The 26,200-nt window shown below is 39.4% G+C and overlaps 2 protein-coding genes across 4 annotated transcripts in view; one reads left to right on the forward strand and one right to left on the reverse strand.

The window, feature by feature from the left end:
- Nucleotides 1-26,200, reverse strand: part of CTNNA1 (catenin alpha 1) — a 322,514-nt gene that overhangs the window by 52,254 nt on the left and 244,060 nt on the right. For all 3 annotated transcript variants that reach the window (XM_087429728.1, XM_004420127.3, XM_087429729.1), the window contains exons 8-9: nt 1,920-2,000; nt 567-719 (exon numbers count right to left, since the gene is read on the reverse strand). In XM_087429728.1, the coding sequence (XP_087285854.1) occupies nt 567-719; nt 1,920-2,000 (234 nt within the window). The remainder of the gene's footprint in view (nt 1-566; nt 720-1,919; nt 2,001-26,200) is intronic.
- Nucleotides 15,109-17,023, forward strand: LRRTM2 (leucine rich repeat transmembrane neuronal 2). The gene is made up of 2 exons (XM_004420128.3): nt 15,109-15,112; nt 15,459-17,023. Exons 1-2 carry the CDS (start codon nt 15,109-15,111, stop codon nt 17,003-17,005), a joined length of 1,551 nt encoding a protein of 516 aa, XP_004420185.1. The 3' UTR covers nt 17,006-17,023.

The raw sequence follows: 26,200 nt of genomic DNA on the forward strand, positions 1-26,200 counted from the left end.
ACCACTCACATACAGATTTCTATTGTTCAAGCATATCAAAATAGCAGCATGTTAGAGCTCAGTTTCTTCAATTTTAAAACAAGATGATTGGGCTGAGTCTATGGCTCAGGCAAGGGTTAAGCACTTGACATACACCATCTCTTTCAGACCTCAAAATTAATTCTGAGATACGTATCATTAGTATCCTCATCTTACAGACAAAAAATGGGAATTCAGAAAGGTTAAGTAACTTGCCAGGATGCAAGCCCAGGCAGTGTGATTCTTGAGCTCTAGCTTTTCTAGAAAAGCTAGGTACACTGTATCCTTGTACAGTGTCTTCTGAGTTTAGGCATGTCATGATCTATCTTTATCTGCATTAGGTAGAGATCTTAAGTTTCAAGATAGTGACTCTCTATATTTAATCATGTACATAATTAATGTAAACTGATCAATATGAAAGACTTTCATCTTATACATATTGTATACTAGGTGAGCCCCCAAAATTTTCAGCTGATTAAATAATGTGATTAAAAATCACCACTCTCCACCAAATTACCTACAGTTAATAAAGCTGCTAATACACTTACCTCAATCAATTTGTTGGCATGTTCACGGAAAACTTGGGCATATTCCTTAACTTCTTTCTCATTTCCATTCTTTGCAGCTTCAATCAATACTAAAAGTGGAACGTTGGTTTCCAGGAACGAATCTGAAACGTGGTCCATGACAGCTTTGCGGAGCTAATAATTAAATTGTAAAAATTTGATTTTATTTCTACCAAGAATCTAGATTTCTTTTTTCTCTTATACTTTTAAGTCTAATGAAAGCTCATGATAGCTGGGCTGCACTTATGAGGACCCCTCATGTAAGCCATGCAGTTACATAATCTGCAACAAAGGAAACATATGATCGTGGAGACAATGATTTACACTACAGTTAGAGCATTTCAGCAACAGAATCTCAGTTTTCAAGATAATATCCTTTTTTCTTAAGAATTACAAAACTAAAGCTTGTATCTTAAAGGAATAATACAAAACTGAACAGAAAGCAGCTCTGGGATGAATTGGCACATAGCCTTGGAATATATGTAATCAGCCTAATTCGCTAAATAAAAATGAGAAGAAAGGAAAAAAGCACTTTCTGGTTTATCTGTTCAGGGTTAGCATACTATGAACCTTAAAACTGCAAGGTTATCTTTATAACTATTTCTAATACTATTTCACCAAAAGGAAAATGAATAAAGATACATTCCATCTTCAATTTTGCTTTATATTAGACATGAATAACAAAATGTCTCTCCATTAAGTCTGGAAATTATTTGTATTAGTATTACAACTTCTTTTTAAACCTTAATACATTGTTTTATAAATTTAACCCTACCTTTTTTAAAGACTAAAACTCAATTTGATTCCAAAATGTTAATGGGATTATTTAACATTAAATGAAGAGATTCTTTCCTCTGTATTTACTAACTCAGAAAATTGAGTACCCCAAATATCTCCATACCCTCCATATTTGTACTGGAAGCACATCTCCACCAAGGGTCTAAAGGAACTGTGAGTGTGTCATCCGAAGGGGGCAAGTTAAATTACTGCAATTTCTATCTCTACTGTTCGTAAGCTAATATCACAAGATCCTTCAGAGTACTTTCACATGTCCCCAAGTCACATTATACTGATTTTCTTACCTGTACATCCTTTTCACACTACAGCTAATTTATTGAGTCTATCCCAGTGGGACTGTATTATTCCAGGTCCCCAAGAGATTTTATTAGCCATTTAGAAGTTTATTAGCAACAAAACAAACAGAGATTGTCAGTTCCCTGTGAAAATCCATCCTTTACCCCAATAAAATATACGGGCCCGGTATTTGTTGAGATTTTAACCAAAACTACACAATTGAGAACTTGGGAAAACAATCAGCACTTTCTTCCTGCTTACCTGTCTACGCAAGTCCCTTGTCTTCTTGGTCATTTTATCTATTGCAGAATTGAGCGCATCACTTCTTTCTTTACGTCCAGCCTGGAAAAAAAAGAAAGAGATGCACATTTTAGTAATTCACAAGGAAAGTGAATGACAGCTGATAGTTATTTGCACTCAAATCAACACTGAAAAAACAGTCAATTTTTTTAGCCCAAAGTTGGAAAATAAGGAAGGGCAGAGGAAGGTGAATAACCATGTGGCTTTGTTCATAAAAACCTAACCATACAACTCTTAGCTGTATCTGATGATGGGAATTGAGGGAGTTTTTCCAAAATAAAAGAAGCCAAGAGACAAGACTTTTGTTTCAAGTTCTACTTGAAAAATTAAATTCATATTTTAATTCAAGGTTCAGCATACACTAATTTCATTAATGAACGTGCTCTCCTTGAACTGCAAGCAAGAACACATTACACCTGATTTTGATCAACTTTCAGATGTGAAGAAGGTCAAAATGTGCAAGATGGCACCTGGTGCTAAAACAATGTGAAATAACGAATTTTAAGACTAAGATGAACCACGATGGGTCAGAGTTAATAATGTATACTATGCAGCTCGAATAAGAATACTTTGTAAGGGCCGGCCCCGTGGCTTAGCGGTTAAGTGCGCGCACTCCGCTACTGGCGGCCCGGGTTCGGATCCCGGGCACGCACCAATGCACTGCTTCTCCGGCCATGCTGAGGCCGAGTCCCACATACAGCAACTAGAAGGACGTGCAGCTATGACATACAACTATCTACTGGGGCTTTGGGGGAATAAATAAATAAATAAAATTAAAAAAAAAAAAAAGAATGCCTTGTAAGATTACTTCAGCCATATTTTTTAAATTCTAGGTTAAGCTTAATGTAGTTCTATTGCACAGAAAAGAACATATTAGCCACTCTGAGAAAGGTATATAAATCAGCATTTCTTCAGAGGTCAGGGAGTTGAGTTAAGATTTGCCCCAGAGAACATTCTAAGCAGAATCAAAATAGATCATAGTTGAAAGAAAAGAGACAAAGGTAGTTATCCCAGGTAGAGCTAGCCATGTGCTTGGAAATACCTAGTAAGACATCAGCTAGGTTAAACTATGAAGTATATTAAAAGTTTTTCCTTATAGAATGCCCAGCCAATAAATGTGGCTCTTTCTCTAAAACATATAGTAATCACAGGAGAGATACAAATGGACAAAGGAAGTTGACCCTGTGTTCTACCTTTGGCTGCCCTCATGACATTCTGTTATGGATATGCCATCAGTACATAAACCAGCACTGCAGATGAACGATTGGGGATGGGGGAAATGTGTTTATACATTTGCTGAGTGCCTTTTATGTACATTTGTTACTCACTTTCTCTCTTATCCCCAATCCATTAAAAGGGGACAATGACACTTGTCCCTCTGCCCTCATCTCTATGGACTGCTAGAGGAGAAAAGAGAAGGAATGTTGAGGGATATAGATTATTTAGCAGAGGACAGAAAGGAGACAAGAGGGGACTTATGAATATTACGAGCTGAAATATAAGCGATAAATTGATATGGTCACTATCAAATCTGGTCAAGGTCACATCCCTTACGTCTCCCCACAATACTCCTGTACTGCCAATAAAATTAAGCAGTCAACTAACGTTAATGGGTAAAAAAAGAGTCTCAACAAAAATTGATTCAAGTATGAGAATTTCTACCTGCAGGAATAAACTGATTTATTCACAGCCATCAGTCAGAAAAGAAAAGACAATCTCAAAAGTCAAAATACCAGGACCTAAGGCAAAGGAGGATAAAATTGAATAAACAAACAAACAAAAAATCAAACTGAACTCATAATTAATGCTTTAATCAGGAAAGTCTCAGCACATTCCTTAGACACTCAAGCACTCACTTCAAGAAAATTTCTCCAAATAAAGCCAGTAAAGTTTGCAAAACCCAGTAAAGTAGCCACATTTCTTAAGTGTTTCTAACAGATCATTTATTCCAGAAAATACCTGTTATCTGAAACCCAAAGGTTGGGCTCAATGACCCTATGAGAGCCCAATCCCTTGTAATCTCAAATGCCCAGAAATTTCCTCAATTTACTTTGAAAGTTATATAAAAGCAAATTCTTTTCTTTTTTTTGGTGAGGAATACCAGCCCTGAGTTAACATCCGATGCCAATCCTCCTCTTTTTGCTGAGGAAGATTGGCCCTGGGCTAACATCCGTGCCCATCTTCCTCTACTTGATACGGGACGCCGCCACAGCATGGTTTGACAAGCGGTGCCTGGGCGCGCACCCAGGATCTGAACCTTATAAAAGCAAATTCTTAAACTTGACTTTTGAGGGAATTATAGTCACACAGCAAAACTCACTTTAAGATCCAACCCACACCATGAATCTGTTAATTCTGTCTTTGTCAAACTACCCTAAAAATCAATTTGCCTTTCCTGTTACTTTGGGAAATAGAGGTTTACGCCTCATTAATCAGAAGGGGGCAGTTCAGAAGTTATTTACTGAAGCTTTTAGGTTATACTAGACAGACCATCTTTTACATCAAAGCATCCCTTTAAAAAAAAAAAAAGGTCTAAACAGCAAGTTTAGGGTTCCAATCATTTAAAATATAATAGGGATGAGTACACACACATACACACACTTACAATCTTAACAATGAGCATGATGAAAGTAGAAAACCTGCTGATCTGTAAAACAAGATTTTACTTCTCTTTTAAATTAAAGCTGTTATGATTTTTTATTTCTAGTTTTATCTAAGCCAAAGTAAAGTTGCTCGATGAATCTTTAAAATAAGTGACTCTGGGCCGGTCCCATGGCTTAGCGGTTAAGTGCGCGCACTTTGCTGCTGGCGGCCCAGGTTCGGATCCCGGGCGCGCACCGACGCACCGCTTCTCCAGCCATGCTGAGGCCGCATCCCACATACAGCAACTAGAAGGATGTGCAGCTGTGACATACAACTATCTACTGGGGCTTTGGGGAAAAAAATAAATAAATAAATAAATAAAATTATAAAATAAGTGACTCTCAGCTCCCACCTAACTGAGAGATTCTATTCCACTGAGCAGAGAGAGACCACTTAAAGGTTCACTCAGTTTTGATATGTATGTCCCTGCTAAGCAGTGACAAAGGGCTTTCTAAGAAAAAGATAAGATATGTTTGGATTTCAACATAAAGCTTCTCCTCAGCAAGTAAATATCAGCTGAGCTGAGGAGAGGCAAAGGTTATTAGCTGGGACAGCCTCTAGCAACCAGTCCTAGCTCACAGTGGAAGGGCTTTCAAAACTCATCTTTAGCAGAAGCATGAAGAAGACACTTCACCTTCCTCCCACGTGGACAGACTTCTATTTATTTAGACATACTCTTTACTGAGCACCTACTCTGTATCCATTGGAGTGGGTAGGACTAGACATAATCCTTCTCTCAGGGGATTTATAATCTGAGATAAAATAATTCAGAGCAACACCTAATTCAGCAATACCCTGTATCGTGCTGGGTCGGGCAGGAGTTCTGAATGACATCATAGTGGGTGAGAGTAGTAAGTAAAAACTACGCAGAAAGTTACATTTATGCTAGGCATTGAATTTTTAAAAATATTAAGGGGGCCAGCCCCATGGTGTAGTGGTGGAGTTCAGCATGCTCCACTTTGGCAGCCCAGGTTTGGATCCCGGGTGCAGACCTACACCACTTGTTGGTGGCGTGGCCATGCTGTGGCAGCGACCCAAATATAAAATAGAGGAAGACTGGCAACAGATGTTAGCTCAGGGCGAATCTTCCTGAGCATGCACGTATAAATAAATAAATTGATTAATTAACTAATTAAATGAGAGAGATAATTAAGTAAATAAATAAATAAATAAACATTGAGAACTAGAATTTCCTGGAGGATTTACTCATTTTGGTGGTGACTTCTCAAAGAACAAGCATTTTTTTTTTCTTCCAAAGAACTGACTCCTGCTTCAGAAGGAGTAAGCATTCTCCTATAACAAATTCACAACTCCCCAAACCACTCGTACCTTTGCCACAGATGACACCTCAGTGCTGTGCCTGGTATGTATGTGTTCACCAATTCTTCACCCATACCCTACCACCTCTCAGCTCCCTGACTCCAAGGGAGCATCTCAAGGTGCATTTCAGTCCCTAGAAATAATGTGACAAAGGTTCCCAGGTGAGCCTACAAAAGACTACTCAACCTAAAAGGTAAGGGCACAAAATAAACACAATGCTTCCAGGGAAAAACACACAGTGAAAACTTCCATTAATACTTTCAGGGGAAAACGTGCTCTAATTTGAAGGATCTACATGGTCTCTTCAGGGATCTTCTGCCAGAGGCTTCCTTCTCTTTTGATTTTGCACACTCTCCCTACTAGAGCCCAGCCATTCCCATTACTTCAATGACTATGGTCACTCTGCCATCTTTCACGCTATGATCCATCTACACTGCATTTTAATTCTTCAGACATGCCATGCTCTCTCTCACCTACCTGGAATACTCTTCCCCCCTTCTTCTAACTCTTATTCATCCTTTACATGAGATATCACGCTTCCGTGCAAGAGCCTCCTCTGGCCACCCTCAACCCTAACTTCGAGCTAGGTGTCCCTCCAAAGTGCTCCCACAGCACCTAATGCTTCCCCTCACAGCCATTCTCAAATCATACCCTGGGATAATTACCTGTTGACCTGTCTTCTCCCACTGAACACGAACAAAATGAGAAAACAGCGACCAATTATAGACATGTTTAAAAGTCACAGGACTCAACGTGTGATCTATGTGGCAAATTATCAGTCTCCTGCATTCTTGTTATTAGTGAAAATATAAGGCTTTTCAAATAACCCCAAATACTGCTTTCTATCTTCATTTCAATCTACAGTAAGGATGGAGAAAGTAGCAGAGGAGGGTAAAACCCAATGTTTTGGCCCTGAAACATTTAAGGACTATTTAAAAGGAAACAAGAAAGTCTGATTAATTTAACAGGAAGGTCTAATTTGACACAATGCCTCCATCAGCCATCAGAAAATTAGACAAAATTTAAAAACTAAGAATCATGGCATGCCACAAGACCCAAGTCAGAATGGGCGTCTGAAGCCCTCCTCCTCCCCACCCTCCCAAGACAATGAGAGAGAGAAAGGAATTGAGCAGCACTTTCATCTCCGGGTACAAAAAGGGAAAACTGAGGCTGCCATCCACAGAGTAGAGGCCTTTGAGTAAAGCAGGGGGTGAGGAACTTTAGAAAGGAAGTGATATCTAAGGTGCTGCTGGAAGGCTTCAGAGAAGAATGTGGAAGCTAATATTAGAGAGACTCTCAAGAAAAATGTTTGAAAACCAAGAAAGACTGGCATCTATTAAAGAGTCAATCCATGTCTTCATGAGTAGGACTAAAAGGTTTGCAGTGGGCTGGGCAACACATTGTCATGCAACATACATTTAATGAATAACATGAGAAGCAATTTGACCCTAGTTGTTCTACCTGGCCCACAGAGACTAATGGGCTCTGCATAAACTGAATATGTGACAAGACTCACCGGGAACCTTAGGCAAAGACTAAGTAGCTTAATATTAGAATATAATGGTTATATAGTCCTGCATTTCCAAATTCTCTCAAAGAGTACCCTCTCCTTAAGGTTACAAGGAACAGAAGTTTCTAGTTTGCCTAACGTTACCTATTATATCCTAAAAATTAAAAAACTAGGTAGGAACTCTAATGTTACATACTTGTTATCCTACTTTCCTTCTCCTTCCCCTCACAGAAAGCAGAAGTTAGAAACGACTCTACTGGTTTGTCTAGGTATTTTCTCAGATGATAGCTAGCCTTGTTCACCACTTTCACATTTTTCTCGGCTCGGTGCTGTATTACACCTAAAAATATGCCCAGGTATCTGTCTAGATGTTCTATGAGTTCTAATAAGTTTAGGTATTTTCAGCTCTGGCCAGAGACACATGCTAGAATATGGCTTTTGAGGTATTCCACCATGGCGTAACTACACCATGTCCAGTCACGTGGCTGTTATTGTACAGAACTATCACTAAGTAAACCACAATGAATATGTGACACCTTTCCACCAAATTCTGGTAGATCAGAATGAGAATGTGAACTATTCCTTTCTGTTTCTGGGGAAAACAATGACAAAATCCATGATAAAGAAGAGTTAGAGAGCCAACACTAAGAGGGTCCTGGCACAAGTTGAAGCATATAGCTGAGATACTCCAACCGCTTTTTGAGACACCAGATTTCTTCTTCTTAAAACAGATAGTAATCATCTACTTGTTAAATAGCTGCTGTGCATAATAAGTTGGAAAGTTCTCAGAAGCACAAACAGGTATATAAAGCAAAGAGGCATACATAGTAAGTATATAAAGGTCATAGAATAAGACCTTAATTTTAAAGCTACTAATAATCCACAGAAAAAAAGATTCAGCTGTAGGGTTATTTCAGAAGGATTTTTCAATTCTTAGTTAACTGGTAAAATCAGGCTAAGATTTGTGATAAACCAAGGAAATCTTTTGGTTTCTATATTGATTAAAAAAAAAAAAAAAACTTTCTAAAGTGCTCTGATCCTCTTTGCCCTACTAAAAATAATGGGTTAACAGGAAATCTTTGTTTACTGAAGATTCTACAACATCTCATGTTCACCAACTGGTGCTGGATCTTTAGGATAATTTGGCAAGTGTGTGTGTGTGTTTTAATATTAAGAAAGATTCTCATCAGTTCTGCCATTCATTAAAAGTATGCAGAACAAAAACCATAAAACCTTTAAAAGACTAACTAGAAGAAATATTTATAAAATAAGTGGCAAACAAAATTAATTTATTTAATAAGCAAAAAAGCCTTACAAATCTTTAAGAAAATAACCAATTTTAGGAGTAGGAAGTGGGAATGAGCAAATGAAACACACAGACTACAGAAAAGAGCAAAAGTGACAATATACCTACATACAAAATGATGCTCAATCTCACTCATAATTAAAGAAGAACAAATCACAGAGAGCATTTTTCACCTATCAGACTCACATATATTTTTAAAGTTTGCTAAGCTTCCAATATGGTGTTATGCGGGGGTTAGTACACATTTACAGACTACTGAAGGAAGAATAAAATGGTTTAAAACTTTTTGAAAGGCAATGTGGCAATGTCTATCATATTTAAATACACACACCCTGTAACCCAGCGATTTTACTGCTAGGAACTTACCTTGTATATAAACTTGCCTAAGGATGCAAAGATATTAAAAGTATATTCATTTTATACTGTCTGCAAAGGCCTCAAAACAAACTACATCTCCATAAATTATAGCACAGCCATACAAGGGAAAAAGCTATAAAGCCATTAGACAGACAGACAGACCTCTCCCCTCTCTCCGCCAAATAAACGTACGCGCGCACACACAAAACAAGCAGCAGAACGGAATCTACTCCCATGGCAGCTCAAACCTTAGCAGGCCCTGTTTTAGAAATACCGAGGTCAATGTCTCAACAGCAGCTATAATGTTGACAAGCTGCAATAAGCTGTTCCTAATAAGAAATGATCTTGCTCTCTTTGGGCCAAATTTCTGTTACTGATTTTCTTTGCATTGACGACATCACATGTTCAATTTTTTTTGCTTGTCTTAGCACATGTCGCTGTCCCTCCACCTCAGAGTGCATTAAGGGGGTTCTGATGGAATAACATTTCCAAGCTTCAGCAACCAACACTGCTAGCATCTAGCCAATATACATGCAAATTCATCCCGTTAAATTTAGCCAATTGGGTCAAAGAGCCCACTAAAATTGAAAGGGATTCTTCAAGTAAATATGAATGGGTATCTGAGCTCTTAATTCTATCTTGTGCAAATGGCTGTGTATAGCCTGTGGCAATCTATGTAGGCAGGAGGAAGCACATCTAAATAGAAAGCTATTCAAAACATAGAGAGGGAGAAGCAGGAGGGACAAATCCAAATTCGGCTATATTTCAGAATAAAAAACAAAGCCTGCCATGCACAGGAAGGGGGAAACATGAACACCATGAAGCTACTGGCAGAACAAGAGTAAGAAAACGTTTGGCAATATAAATTTCAATCAGTCTATGCATTAGTCAAGACTTCAGGATAGTTCTGTTTAGTTTGATGTCTATGGTAGGAGAAATAAAAGACCTTCATGGTTTAAATGTACCTCTGCCCAAACTTCTATGGAAGATTTTCCCTCAGCAAATGTCCGACTTAGGTGCATCACCCCAAGATTTACTGCTGAATTACCTAGCCCTGGGCACAGAATACAACGCTAGCACAACAGAATTAGGCTGTCACACGATCCTAGCCCTGCAATCCCCCAACAGCAACAACTGCCAAAAAGTACATGATTCCAAAACCAGAAGAAATCCCAACCTTTATAAGTCGCAGCGTCAAAAGAAACAGAGCTCACCATCACTAGTGTAACCATCACTCCTTCCTACTGCTTTCTCAGTCATGTTTACTATTACTAACAAGAGAACAAAAGGACTTTTAAAAATCAAAATCAACGAAGGGCAGGGATGGGGACAAGGATTCAGCCAAAAATGGGGATTTTAGAGGCCTAATGTGGACAGTCTACTTTTTAAAAGGCTTTTGAAAGGAAAGATTCCCAGCAACACAGATACTTATTTACACTCAACAGTGGTTCCCTGTGACTGCACCAAAACTCTAAGAGCCTAGAATTCTGAATGCTCTCAGATCCCCTGCTCTACCTGGGACAACTACTCTTTAGCCCATCTCGAACATGACAGATTGGTAAAGGCATCAATCCTTACATATTCTATCTGCCTCTGTCAGATAGGTTCTGTTTCTTGGGAAGATAACAAGCTAATATTTAGGCCAAATCCCAGTGGTTTTTCCTTTTTTATTTAATACCATTTCAAAAATTTAAAAGAACAGTCACATCTTTGCCTCCAAATACAGGCATGTTTGAAAGCATGAACAACTCTAGGATTTACCATAATCTTTCATCCTCTTTCCCTCCTCCCTACTTCTTGGCCAGTAAAACTCACCTACTCTAATATAGATCTTTTATTTTCTTTCTTCTTTTTTTTTTTTTTTTTGTGAGGAAGATCAGCCCTGAGCTAACATCCATGCCAATCCCCCTCTTTTTGCTGAGGAAGACTAAGACTGGCCCTGAGCTAACATCCGTGCCCACCTTCCTCCACTTTATGTGGGACACCGCCACAGCATAGCCTGACAAGTGGTGCGTCGGTGTGCACCCAGGATCCGAACCCAGGCCGCCAGCAGCAGAGCGTGCGCACTTAACCACTACACCACGGGGCCGGCCCCCCCCCAATATAGGCCTTGATACAACAACATAGGCCCAAATAGGTGGCTGCCAACTAAGAACCCTAAAAGGTTCTTAGCAGGGGACATACTCAGACCCACAAAATCTAGGACCTCCACCCTAAAAACTGCTATCACTTTTTGATAAACACAAGGAGATCCTCCAAGTAGCGATCAAGACTGGCAGCAATAAGCTTTATCTTCACATACTTCTCCAGAGCACCTCTGTGCAACAACTCTGTTGCTGGCGTGTTACAATTTTTGGAGTTGGACATGATTAAAGAAACATTTGACTTTTTAGCATAAAGCAGAATCAAGCTCCCTCTCTACCTCACAAGAATAGAAAATTTCATGTATATATCTGTACATCTGCTTCTTCAAGTGGAGAAATTATTCTCCCTAATCAGCAATACATATTAAAAGCAAACTTTCGTGTAGAGGAACACAGATAACTACAGCACCTAAGCCCTGCTGCTTGACTGACTTAATTTGCTTAAAACCATTTACAGAGAGGAGAGATGGGTTAGATTTTACTTCTCCTTTGCCTTGTCACGAACAACTAAAGCAGTGAAAATTCAAACAGATGATTTGGAGGGTACCTTCCAGGGGTTGTACTGCCACTTTAATTAAGTCAAAGGCTTATGTATGCAGAATAAAGTTGCTCTAAAATGAAACCAAGAAAAAGTGTAATTCAGAAAGAACACGGGTTTCTTTTTAGGCTTTTTACATAAAGAAAGAGAAAGATCAAAAAAATTCCAACAACGGGAACTGTGTACTCCACCAACTTTAAGACAAATACCATGTCTTCTTTGGTTCCACAGTTTGAACCTTTTGAAACCAAAGGAGGGCAAGTGAGCAAGATAGTTGGTAACCTAGAAGGAACTGTGTTCTCTGGATACTGTGATACAGCAGGCATTACTGCCCACTTCTCCAGACGCATCAAAAAATAATTACTCTTGATTGCATTGGTGCTTCTCTGGGCAATTTTCCTTGCCCACAAATCTGTTATAATAGTACCGGGATAACATAATTTAAGCATTTTCCATTTGCTAATATATAAAGAGGTAGGCCAGGCAGACTAGAGAGCAGAAAGGAACCAAGCATCTAAAGGAAAGGAGATGATTTTCCTTCTAAATTTTCACATACAACTCATTTCTAATCGTGGGTGCTCTAATCCAATTAACTCTAATGCTTTTTTCCACCTGGAGCTAAAGTGGTTACTTAGGGAAGAATTTAATCGAGCTCTTCCTGCCTGGCAAAAGTTTTTTTCAACAGTGGGTGGCTGTATTCATTCAATAAGGGTATTTACAGCATCCCAAGGGCTTCTTTCCCTTTAAAAAAACTAAGAGAGACCACCCCATCAGACTTCTCTCCTTGGAAGTTTTGGGAGCAAGTTCCTGCAGAACAGTAACTCTGAAACTAGGGTCACAGACCCTGTAAGAATCTGATTAAACCTTATCCACAGAAAAATGCACAAGCAACAAAAATTCTACAAGCTAGTCTATAGACCCATGTTAAGAACTTCTCGCCTACATACAGATAGATAATGGAAAAGATCAAGGTCACTGGGCAGTGACATCCTTGAGGTCTAAAACAGGACCTTTCCCTCCCCCTTCCTTAACCAGCAAGCAGGAAAACAGTGGGAGTACTAGTGCAGGCTCATTCCTGAGAATGTGGGGCTCCACTCCATGGGCAACTCCGGCTTGGGGACTTCTTTTTGGCCGGGGGAAGCTGTCTTAGAACCACATTGCAGCCCAAGACTCTACCTGTTGAATCTTTCTTTCCTCTCTCCTTTCAAAGCTATCAGACCTGCCCTGTGGTCTGAAGACTCTACTGGCCCTCAGAGTATTTCTGCTGTCTTTTCTCTCCCTTGATACTTCCCAGGCATTTTCCCCAATAAAATTCTTATACTTCTAATCCCATCTTGGGGTCTGCTTCTAGGGGTCAAACTATACACCTGTAGCTGCTGCCATTTCCACAGCACCTTTACACAGGGTCCTGAGGAGGGGACCCTGGAGTCTTCCAGTCCTCACTCCAGTACCACACTCCAACACAGAAACTATACCTCTTAGGACAATGACTTCTTAGACTTACCCAGTGGGATGAAGCCCCTGGAAGCCAAAAAGTCAATGATGTTCTGGTTTCACAGACATCATGGGTAGTTTTGAGATTTCTGCCTTCAGGTCTGAGACAAGACCCACTAAGAGTAAGAGCCAACAGTATGGGAGAACTTGACATGGAATGCCAAATCAATAAGGTAAGATGTATAAAAGGCCTTACCTTTGTCAGGCCTGAAAAGGACCCTGACTCATGCTAGAAATATCTTTCACGTTTATAGAACAATAAACATGAAGCTGTAAGTTCATAACCAAAGTTCTAAAAAGTGATGACACTATTCAACAGGGAGAAGATAGAGTTAGGTCAAGTAAAAACAGCCAAAGAAAAAACCTATTTCAAAGTATGAGTGACCTTTTGTATTCACTAGAGAGATTCCAACAACCGTTAGTATGAGACTCAAAGTCAGTTCTTAAGTGTGCCAGTAGGAGCTATTACATGTGCAAATGTTCTATTAGTTGAGAGCCACAACGCCCCAAACCTAGCATCAGCTGAGGCTTTCAGTGGAAGGAGCAGGTGAGATTCTGAGGTAAATACAAGAGATCATGTCAGAATCCAGTCATGCTGCATCACTTCTCCTAAATCATTTCTGTTCCACTGTTAACACTTAGGGCATGCAGTATTAAATGACTGTATCAACCTACCCTTTTCTTCTAGTAAGACATTCAAAGATCAAATCAGCATTATTTTTTAATCAGAATCGTGATAAGATATTGTTACAAAAGAGGAAAAAGGACAAATCTTTTTAGAGTTCCCCTGAAATTCTCAAAGAGCAAAATAACCAAAGGCTTTGTTTTGCAAGTTTTATTTTTTTTGCCCTTTATTCTTGGTCTATGATGTTAAGCTCTTAATGACAAAGAAGCCAAGCCCACTTAGCAAGTTTACCAACACATCTAAAGCAAATTGTAGTCATACTTTTATTTTAACCAAGCATGACAACAAGGTGATTGAGCAGCTTTCCAAACTACCAGAGCAGCAGGCACTACCTTGCATAGGCTGGCGTTAGATCAGCACTTCATAAATCGTGCAGGCTCCTGCCCATTTAGATGATCTCTCTATGCAGAATCGGCAGTCTAACACTGGCTCTCCCAAGCATTAAAAATCATCACTCTGCTAACCCAACTCACTGTTCAGACGGGTCTTCTTGAATGCAGCCTTTATTACAACCTCACTGCTGCTTCCTACACTGAAGGAATACCATGTTTTTAAGTCAGGAGTCCTTCTTTCTCGCTTTATTGTAATCAGGGGGTCTTACAACGACCCCGATACTGTTAGAAAGCACGGTGCTTTATAACATTAAAGCTTCTGGAAAACCCAAACAAAAGACACGTCATCCGGTGACGTCAGCCTATATACAGTTCTGTGTGGTCGCAGCACATAAGCAAATCCATTCTTGTGCCGTTTCTCGGAAAAGCTTTTCAGTAAATGCACTCATGCTGCTCCAGGAGCTCTTCTCTGCAACAAGCCGCCCATCTGCCATCAACAAGTTAAGACGGAGAGAACTAACGGCTGCAGAAAGGAGAGGGTGAAGCTTTGATTAACCAGCTGAGCAGTCAGAGGAGGATGAAATTAATAACTTATATTCAAAACTGATTTGGGGGATCAGAGTGGTCAGAGAAAATGAAATCAATGCTTTCGAGAGGAATCTCCTAAGGAAAAAAACCACTCACCCTGGTGGATTCAATTTTACTCAGAAAGCCTAGGACACAGAAAACTGGTCAAAGGCTCCTGCATGTTAGAGCCTTTTACAGACTCACTGCGTTGAGTCTAACCACGACTGAATGCAGCCTCCAATGTGCTCAGAAGAATGGGTAAGTCCGTGCATTTATGTGTCTTGTACAGTCAGCAAGGAAATCATGCTTTTAAAATAAGCCACTGAATTCCCATTTTATGAAGGAAATCATTGTTACATTTTTGGATTTTGAGGTTTAGGTAAAAGCATATATTGCTGATGACAGGACATGTTTTATCTTCTTTCTTAATGGTTGTTTTGTTGTAGTCATACTAACAGGGTTAGTTTTTCTGCAGTAAATGAAAAATAAGTTAGATGCAGTGAAATCCTTTGCCATAACATTATGTTGGTTTTTTTTTTAATAGCCCATACGTTCTGCTGAAAAATATCCTATCTTCTTGTTTTCCTTAAATTATATTCTGCAGGCTTACATTTCAAGTGGCCATTAGGGGCCCCTATGCTGGCAGCAATATATGCAATGAGTATGGTTTTAAAAATGCTGCCTGCCCTGGGTATGGCGTGTCCACCCAAATGCCGCTGTGAGAAGCTGCTCTTCTACTGCGACTCTCAGGGCTTCCACTCAGTGCCAAACGCCACAGACAAGGGCTCTCTGGGCCTGTCCCTGAGGCACAATCACATCACAGAGCTCGAAAGGGATCAATTTGCCAGCTTCAGTCAACTTACCTGGCTCCACTTAGACCACAATCAAATTTCAACAGTAAAAGAAGACGCTTTTCAAGGACTATATAAACTTAAAGAATTAATCTTAAGTTCCAACAAAATATTTTACTTGCCAAACACAACCTTTACCCAACTGATTAACCTGCAAAATTTGGACCTGTCTTTTAATCAGCTGTCATCTCTGCACCCAGAACTCTTCTATGGCCTTCGGAAGCTGCAGACCTTGCATTTACGGTCCAACTCCCTGCGGACTATCCCGGTACGCCTGTTCTGGGACTGTCGTAGTCTGGAGTTTCTGGATTTGAGCACAAACCGTTTGCGAAGTTTGGCTCGCAATGGATTTGCGGGATTAATCAAACTGAGAGAGCTTCACCTAGAGCACAACCAGCTGACGAAGATTAATTTTGCTCATTTCCTACGGCTAAGCAGTCTGCACTCGCTCTTCTTACAATGGAACAAAATCAGCAACTTGACATGTGGGATGGAGTGGACTTGGGGCACTTTAGAAAAGCTAGACCTGACTGGAAATGAAATCAAAGCCATCGACCTGACAGTGTTTGAAACGATGCCTAATCTTAAAATACTCCTCATGGATAACAACAAGTTAAACAGCCTTGATTCCAAGATCTTAAACTCCCTGAGATCCCTCACAACCGTTGGCCTCTCTGGCAATCTGTGGGAATGCAGCCCTCAAATATGTGCTTTGGCCTCCTGGCTGGGCAGTTTCCAAGGTCGGTGGGAGCATTCCATCCTATGCCACAGCCCTGACCACACCCAAGGAGAGGATATACTAGATGCAGTCCATGGATTTCAGCTCTGCTGGAATTTATCAACCACTGTCACTGCCATGACCACAACTTATAAAGATCCAACCACTGAATACACAAAAAGAATAAGCTCATCAAGTTACCATGTGGGAGACAAAGAAATCCCAACAACTGCAGGCATGGCAGTTACTACTGAGGAACACTTTCCCGAACCAGACAATGCCATCTTCACTCAGCGGGTAATTACAGGAACAATGGCTTTATTGTTTTCTTTCTTTTTTATTATTTTTCTAGTGTTCATCTCCAGGAAGTGCTGCCCTCCCACTTTGAGAAGAATTAGGCAGTGCTCAATGATTCAGAACCACAGGCAGCTCCGATCCCAAACACGACTCCACATGTCAAACATGTCAGACCAAGGACCATATAATGAATATGAACCCACCCATGAAGGACCCTTCATCATCATTAATGGTTATGGACAGTGCAAGTGTCAGCAGCTGCCATACAAAGAATGTGAAGTATAATATCTACTCATCATCAAAAATTACATCAGATAAGTAATCTATTTTACATAGTAGGGGCTAAATACATAGCTAATTTTTACCAATGGTGACATTAAGCCTAATTTTCCAAACCAAGTGGAGACTTAAGTTTTTGAAGTGTTGAAGTATTTTTAATTTTTTTTAATGAAACCATATTTTAAGTGTTAAATGAAGCAATGCTCACATTAATTTGCACTCTTGTTGGAAAGTCTAAAAATGCTTACTTCAAAATAAGACATTTCATGTATGTAATTATATACTAACCGTGTGTAAACATTTACACTAAGGTCTCCATATGCTATTTTTTTCTACTGAAAACAGTTTGAAAAGAAGCTACTGAGCAGGAAAAGATATGGATCAATACTTATTTGATCATTGCTCTCCATCCCAAGTACCACAACTGGCTTGCTGCTTAAAAGGAGACTTAACAAAGTTCTCTTGTATGATAATTTGGTATTTACTCAAATCTACAATTTACTGCCAGTGTGGGAAGTAGAATTTCATGTATGCTGAAGACTGGTAAATATTAAACACTCTTCTCCCACAGTTTTTGCCTGGGTTAGTAGATATTATCAAAATCCACATCATGAAATCTGAACCCTTTATGTAATTCTAATAAGCTGAGTGACTCTAATATATTCAAACAATGAATCCAAGTGATTGTGAAAAGGTCTCACCATAATGAAATCAATACTAAATAATTACACTGACTTCTTATCATCCATCTCTAGTTTGACTCATAATAGACACGCTGATTTTTGTGGCATTTAGACAATTACTTTAAACTAGTATTAAATTACCATTTCACTAATTAGTGTACTAAATCCTACATTTACATTTATACGTGAAAAAAGATTTAGAAATTATTTTGGAGAGAAAAGAGATAAACTAAGTCAACTTAACAATCCTATGACCTGCTCCCTCTAGTTTGAAAGCACACACAAACACGCACACATACCCACACACACACACACACACTCTCTCTCCTCCCCCCCCACTCTTTCTCTCTCTACTGTCATGATCAAAGATGCTTTGACAAAGGGGTTTAAACCTCTTTCTTCTGCCTTTTCCTGATCTTCAAAGCTCAAAAAGCCAAATTAAAAATAATGGCTAGCAACAGGCATAACAGATTCTTGTTAGGTATACTAAACCATGAAAAAAATCACTTAGTAAATATTATATGCTAAATTTTGACCTTTTAATAAAGATGCATAGTCACACTATAAGAGCAGTTCCTTCTAAGTAAAGGGAACAACATATTACCGAGGCAGACCTTCTCGTGGTAGAACACTCTACATGCCTGTGCAGCCACACAGTAATAACTCGAAGGTGGCGCGAAGGTGAGGGGATGAAAGGAAAAGGCAGCATTTTGAAATCTGACTGGCAGAAACAGGTTAGCTGAAGCTAAAAGGCAGCCAAGAGTGAGGCAAACGGGTAACTGTACATAATCGGCATCAAACAGGGCAAGGCCCTGGGGCTTGTAGCTGAAAAGGAGAGTGGGGGAGGTTCTCTAGTATTAAAATAACTATCCCATAATTAACAAATGATAATGATGCTACATTTTTCACACAGAAAAGAGCCACAAGTATTTTGTTTCTTCAACTATGATTTCTACAGAGAAACTGTGACACATTTGGGATTTAGATGCAAGTTACCAATTCATACAGAATTTTTCCATTAACAAGCTTCCATGTATGTAATAGCAAAAACCATGAAACTAGATTACTGACTTGATTTTAGAAGACAGAGCATTTTTACAACTGACATTTACTGTATGTGAAAAAAGGCATAAATCCTTAGAGAAAACCACTACCATAAAAAAGTTACTTTTTCCTTAACATGACCATTAACATGATATCCTTCATTCAAGGCATATTTTCTTCCCAGAAATGAATTGAAAACATGTTAAGACTACAGTTTAACCCATGAGATTTAATTGTAATTTTTTCTTCTTTAATACTAAGAAAGGGGTGTCTGCCTACATTTGAAAGAAAATGTGTCTCAGTAAAAAGCAGACAGGATCAAAAATTATGGTAAAAATGTGCTCTTTACATTTTTTAAGGGGGGTGGATTAGTTTGGCACAGTCTCAGCCTGGCCAAGTTGAGCTGATCTTGAGCGGTGAGCATTTGATCTGTTGTTAAACCAAACCCAGGGCCTGCCTGGGCAAGAACAGAAACTGATTTTACAGCATAGAGTGCAGCTCACTGCATCCCTACAGAAGGGATGGATCAGAAGCCCCCATTACAAATGAGAGCTCCACAAGCTAAAATTTACCAACCCATTTATCAGGGTAACCACGGCTATTTTTCAGGGTACAGTTTTGTCACAATACTACTGTGTCCTGCATACACAAGATTCCACTAGCCCTGAAGGATAGCAGAGGGGTATTTTCCATCATTTCAACCACAACCAAAATTAATTGAAACTGTGAGTTGAAGGTTGACAAATACTGGCTGGGAATCCCCACATTAATCCTAAAGATTACAGTTAGTAAAATGGACCATCAATTGGTAAAATCCTTAACATATATAGAAAAGTAAATTGGAAAAGCAAGTCATTTAGTAATTTGGGGTAAAAGCATAGCCAAGACCACCAAGGCATACTCTCCAGTTGAAAAATAACTGATTTTTCTGCCCTCCATTTTTCTGTTAATGCTTTCTGAGAAAAGTGAGTAACAGTGCCAAATAGCATTTTCCTTTCTCATGTAAAGTGCAAGCTTCCCTTTACAGTTGCCTATAGAAGGCAGGATTCTATTGAATTTTGGTCTATTTGTGTTTCGGTATCAGCACAGTGTGAAGATGAGGCTGTTAGCCATATGTGCTCTCTTTACCAACTGGCTAGGGTGGAAGAGTATCACAGCTACACTGCAGATCCTGGTAACACAACGGTAGGGCTTTTGTTTTTCAGAGTAGTTTTAGCCTCTTCAACACCCCCCCCACCACCCTTTTTTTTTTTCCCATTTTCAAGATTAGAGGAAAATGGCCATTTAATCAAGAACCAGAAAAATAATTAAATCTCTCTGGAAAAAGGAAAGCTAAAGAAGGCTATGATACTATAGCCACCTAGAAACCAAGAGCTAGTTTCGAACTATTTATATTCATTTCTGTAGCCTGCCAGGGATTTTAATCACCTTTCTGAAACGCAAGTGGGCTGATAAATTTGCAAATCTACACACAACTGAGAGAATACCCACTGCCAACATCAAATAGCAAAGATACTAATTTTTTAAGCCAAAACTCTGCACTAACACATGTAATTTCTTAATGCGCCTAAGTTAATTTCTGTACCAACTCAATGAATGAAATTTATTGAACTTCCCAACTCCACTAATTATTAAAATCCATCTGCTTATTCTAATGCTAGTCACCAAGAGCTAGACTCTATCTTTCCAATAAAAATGAGTCCTATATAGCACTAGGTTTGAATCCTAAAATTCAAAACAGGCATGTCGTTTTCTTAAGGCATACTACCCACACACAGCCGTCAGGAAGAAAAAGCTTCAAATGCCCTGTTCTTTCTCTAAAGTGTGGGTATCAATATGAAATTTTTAAAGAATATTTTTAGAAGCTAATTTACATGATCATTTTCCTAACAGAGCAATATAGTGACAGACCTGTCTTAAAAGTCTGTTTTGGGACACGCTTTTCAGTGCTTCAACTAGAAAAAGACAAGGATAAAGGCGATAAGGCTATGTATAGATATTTAAATATTTCTGTTCCTAACCTAGGGCAAACTCATAGTACTTGAATAATTTAAGGCCAAAACAAATAGAAAATGACTATTTAAGCTTTCATACTGCTAATGCAAACATCTGGAAATGTCTGCTACTCCTTCAACTAACCTATTCTTCCTTGGTAATTTTTTAAGAAGTCTGATCTATGGAATGTTTGGTGAATCTTCCTATCAACACTGAGACTGGAAACTAAAAGTACAGTCCCAACACATTGTGTCAATCACCTTAAGAGCCATTTTTTGGGGGGTGGGAGGTGGGCAAGCGGGTTGGGGGTGGTGGGAAGAAAATACTATTATACTGGGGGTCTGGGGGGGGTGGTAACAAAGTGCAGTGTACGGGAAAGTTTTGTTATTAAAATTGTGTATACTGTAAAAAGTGAATGTCTTTTTTTTTTTTTTTTTTTTGGCTTTTCCTTGGTAACCTATCAATTTTGACATGTGAAACTAGAAAAACCATTTGTGACTGATATAGAAATCTTAAAGAGGGCCGGCCCCGTGGCTTAGCGGTTAAGTGCGTGCGCTCTGCTGCTGGCGGCCCGGGTTCGGATCCCGGGCGCGCACTGACGCACCGCTTCTCCGGCCATGCTGAGGCCGTGTCCCACATACAGCAACTAGGAGGATGTGCAACCATGACATACAACTATCTACTGGGGCTTTGGGGGAAAAAATAAATAAATAAATAAACAAACAAACAAATAAAAAATAAAAAATAAATAAAAAAAAGAAATCTTAAAGGAACAGTTGTTTTGTACCATGTTCTCTACAATGCCAAACGTGCCAGTTAAAAAAAAAGGGGCAGCTAACCATCACCTGTCTTCATTAAGAGACAGACAAAACTAGGCTAAAAAGAAAGTAGAGGTAAAGTGGAGGGCTGGCTAAAAAGCTACCATGCCAATAAACAGCAATCATGCAATAGGAAGCTGCTCTGTCATAAGCCTTAGCAAGTGGACAAAGTTGCTGAGTCCATGGGGCTCACACGGCCTAGGGTTGGCCGCTGTCTCTCACCCTCCCCAACAGTGGACAGCTGCCACAGCCCGGGGAGCTTTAGAAAAGCACTCACTTTCCTATACCCAGCAAACAGCAACTTGGCCTCTACTTCAGAGGTCTGTTGGAGTAGATCCCCACTCCTGGGAGGGAGGTCCACAGGTGCTGACCATGCTGAAATCTCTAGGATCCCTACATGACCTACTCTACTCCAGATACCAGCTCAGGAAGTATGGATAGGGGGAAAGGAAGGGAAGATTTTTAACTAGTGTTCCTTGCTTGGCATAAACATCCTCAGGACAGAATGCTAAGCCTGTGCAGCACTGGGGGCAGAATCTGCCCTGGCCTCAAGGAGTTGACTACCAGGAGTCTGCCACATTTGCCAGGATGCACTTACTGCTTGCCTGGAGCAGTGTAGCAGGACCAGAAAGGTGGGAAGAAACAAGGCTACCTCTTTCCCCAACACCCAAGGATGAGGGAATCAGAGAGGCTAAGAGAGCTCTCACACCAGGAATCTCAGCAGTAACTAGGGCAGAGGCAGGAAAACACAAAAAACCCACAACATTTTACTGTTAAACTCACCCAGTATGCAATAGAGGGCACAGGTGATGGTTGGTTTCAAACTGCACAAAGGAACAAATTCCTATACTTTATGGAGTTAAAAGCAGAGCTTATTAACATAATTCTCGTACATTTTAATCTTGAAAATCCCATGTAAAGCTACATCTGATTTCTTTATCAGTTATTTTAATTAGTTTTGCCTGTATGCCACAGCATTCTCAGGTTCCCACTCAAATTTATAATAGATTTCTTCATGGTCTCTTTAAAGAGATTTTTTTCTTTCTTTAAATATATCTAACCAGCTGGGTACTCAAGTCTCCCTTAGAGAGACAAAATGTACTACAAATTGTCTTTTACAAAGAGAAAAAGGAAAAAGAGGTGAAAATCATAGCTATTCCAAACATCTCTCCTTAGCATGAGTTCCTCCTCATTAGCCAATGTTTTGGCAACACTCTTAAGGGACAGGTGTTGAGCATCCCCTACTCCTATCTGAAGGGGACGTTAAAGAGCAAGAAATCTCCAAAGGGAAGTACAACGAGGCATCCTACCCTGCAAAGCCCACAAACTGAATATACCATCCCTTTATACACGAAGGCTTAAGAGCAAAGCCCAACCCATGGCCCCCAACTCAGGACCTCCCGCAAGAAACCCAACATGAAGGAGCGTCTGTGAACAACTCGGAAGGCAGGAGCCAATAGCTCCACCATCACCCAAAGAGAAAAGGCTCTTCTCTCACTTGGGAACCAGAATTTTGAAACTGCAGCCCCAGAGACAATTCCCAAAGCCTTTTTAGAACTTTCATCAAGAGACTTTACCAAGAACCACAGTGAAGGGCCGGCCCTGTGGCTTGGTGGTTAAGTGCGCGCGCTGCGATGCTGGTGGCCCGGGTTCGGATCCCGGGTGCGCATCGAGGCACCGCTTCTCCGTTCATCCTGAGGCCGAGTCCCACATACAGCAACTAGAAGGATGTGCAGCTACGACATACAACTATCCACTGGGGCTTTGGGGGGAAAAATAAAATAAATAAAATCTTTAAAAAAAAAAAAAAAAAAAGAACCACAGTCAAGAGATGTAAAAATGTTATAACTTTACTGAGTATCCATTCACAATTGTGTTCAGTGCACAAGAACTCCATCTTTAGGCCCTGGTATTTGTACATATACACTATATGTACTGTGTGTGTGTGTGTAGTGCACACACACACACCCACACACACAATCTCCAGGTTGCTTTTTCTGGAAAATCATTAGACAAAAACTCTACAGCCATTTATATTAGCCCACCTGTCCATCATCTTGAGAACAAAAAAGGTCCTCTTGTAATAAACAACATTTCCCATGGTCTAGCTGCCAAATACATAGAAGTCAACTGCTCAGCACCTAAAATCTCTGAAAACAATGTGTTTATCATTTACATATAATCTACTTCTATAAAGTCAAGGAAATTTAGCATAATACATTCATATGCACAGAACGGCTGAAATAAGGATATAAAAAGATCAAAAGCAGAGATTCTTAACTTTAAGGATTCAGGATATGCTTCATAGGATGCAAGGACCTCTTGAAATTATTTTTTTTTATTTATTTATTTTTCCCCCAAAGCCCCAGTAGATAGTTGTATGTCATAGCTGCACATCCTTCTAGTTGCTGTATGTGGGACGCGGCCTCAGCACGGCCAGAGAAGCGGTGTGTCAGTGCACACCCGGGATCCGAACCCAGGCCGCCAGCAGCGGAGCGCGCGCACTTAACCACTAAGCCATGGGGCCGTCTTGAAATTAAAACACAAATTGTGTGTGAATCTAGAGGTTTCACCAGATCCTAAAGGGTTTTGATAACTCACAAAAAAGCCCTAGTAGAGCAATGAAATAGTTATTTCTGGCATACGCTAATTTGGCCTTAATCTTCCTGGTGGCCAAGGCAAAGAACAAAATCAACAACTTTCATCTGATCAAGGAAGCGCACTGATTTGGGGGAAGAGACACTTAAGTGCAAAAGTGTGAATTATTTATAAAATAGAGCCAGCTATAGGAACAATAAGGAAACATGTCAGACAGTATCTCCAAGGAGGTTTTAGGGAACAAGTAGACTTGTTCTTCACATCAACCCCTGAAAAAGCTTTGGGTAAGGAGCCTACACAAGCATGTTACATGCTTTGTGGTGATCTAAACTTTAGTAACCCAAGACCAGAGCTTATAAAGTCATCAAGAATGAATGTGCACCTACTTGGAAGAACAGTTCATGTTTCCTCCTTATCACATCACTGGGACCCAAACTATAGTGTTCCATCACATAAGGGACCCAGGAAATACCTACTCCATTACATTACAAATCTTCTACACTAGGAGTATAATTTGAATATTAAAAAATCTTCTACTACATCATGAACGAAGAGAAGGACATTTCATGCATCATCTCTAGTTGTGCTGATGATAACCATAAATGTTCTCCTTGAGTAAGAATTTATAAGATGATAACTCATTTCCTAAGTAAAAACACACTTTAAAAAGACAAAAAGTATTTACTGGTCTGAAGAGCTATCAGAAATTTAAATGACTCTTTAAAATTTAAAACTCATTCTATATGCAACTAGAAAAATCACATAGATTTGAACAGGAGCAAACAGCACAGTGATTAAGAGACCTGCTTCACACTTAGGCCTGTGACACTGAACAAGTCCTTCAACCTCACCATGCCTTGGGCCTCTCACCCTTAGCATGGAATTAATTACAGTAACCACCATAGGGGAATTTAATATGTGTAAAGTACTGAGAACAGGCTGGCACACAGTAAATGTTCAATAAATGTTTGCTATTTTGAATAGCAATATGTGGAGAACTAAATGCAATAGATCCATCAAGCAGAGAACAAAATCACATTAAAGACATGTTAGACTCCTGTTTTCCTCCCTAAAACTCTATACTCTCTAATCTTACTTCCCTCACTAAGTTAATGTATAGTATCCAAAATGAAGATTGATAATTAGCGAGAGCTTTTAATAAGCTAACAGCCTGGATATACTTTTTATATCTAATAGTGATATAAAACTGACCACCTTATCTCATAATCAAGTAATCTGCTTTATAAAATGTATTATAATATGAGACATGACATTACTCTGGTTTGGCTTTATAAATCAAGGCTAAATTTCAAAAGATTTAGAATCTCTAACTACAAAATTCCTTCTGAGTAAGGTAGTCACTTGAAATCAAGTAATATCTCCTTTCTTTGTTCAATAAAATTATATAGGACAACATATACTATCCATCATCATAAACAGATACTACTGTTCAAAAGAAATAAGAAATAATCTCATTGATATCTCAGCTTCCGATAATTTTATTTTAGGACAAAATATATGACTGAGAATTATGGATCACTATTATGTTTGGTTTTTTTCTTAGAAAAAAATGTACTTCAAGTCTACCACATCTAATTTAGGAAGCAACCCATCCAATTGTGGCAGATTTGATTCCTAGGCAGATTTGCCAGAATTATTGAGGTACTGAGTAGGGAAGGTATGGGAATTTAAAAACACAAAGATAACCCATCAGTCCAGTGGACACAGGAGGATATGTTGCATGATGGCTGCAGAGTGATCCTCCATATTACGAAAATCTCTATTAAATATAAAGCTTGCTCAGAATTAACTGTCTGAATGAATACACACGTTTGGTCTTATCAGAACTTGCAGATCTTATGGCTCAGATTTTTCAAGTTAAGAACTTTCTTGGCATTATCTTTCTAAGATCATGATCCAATTTATCTAACAAGGAAAATCACTTTATCTCCTCCTTCACCCACACCTTTTCTTCACTTTCCCCTGTCTCTTGACCCTGGGCTTGCTGTCTTTCTTCATTTACCAGCACATAAACAAGCTCTTCACATACCTGCTTCTCCTCA

Source organism: Ceratotherium simum, chromosome 4 (genome assembly GCF_057802395.1).
Source record: "Ceratotherium simum simum isolate JZ-2026a chromosome 4, ASM5780239v1, whole genome shotgun sequence".
NCBI lineage: Eukaryota > Metazoa > Chordata > Mammalia > Perissodactyla > Rhinocerotidae > Ceratotherium > Ceratotherium simum.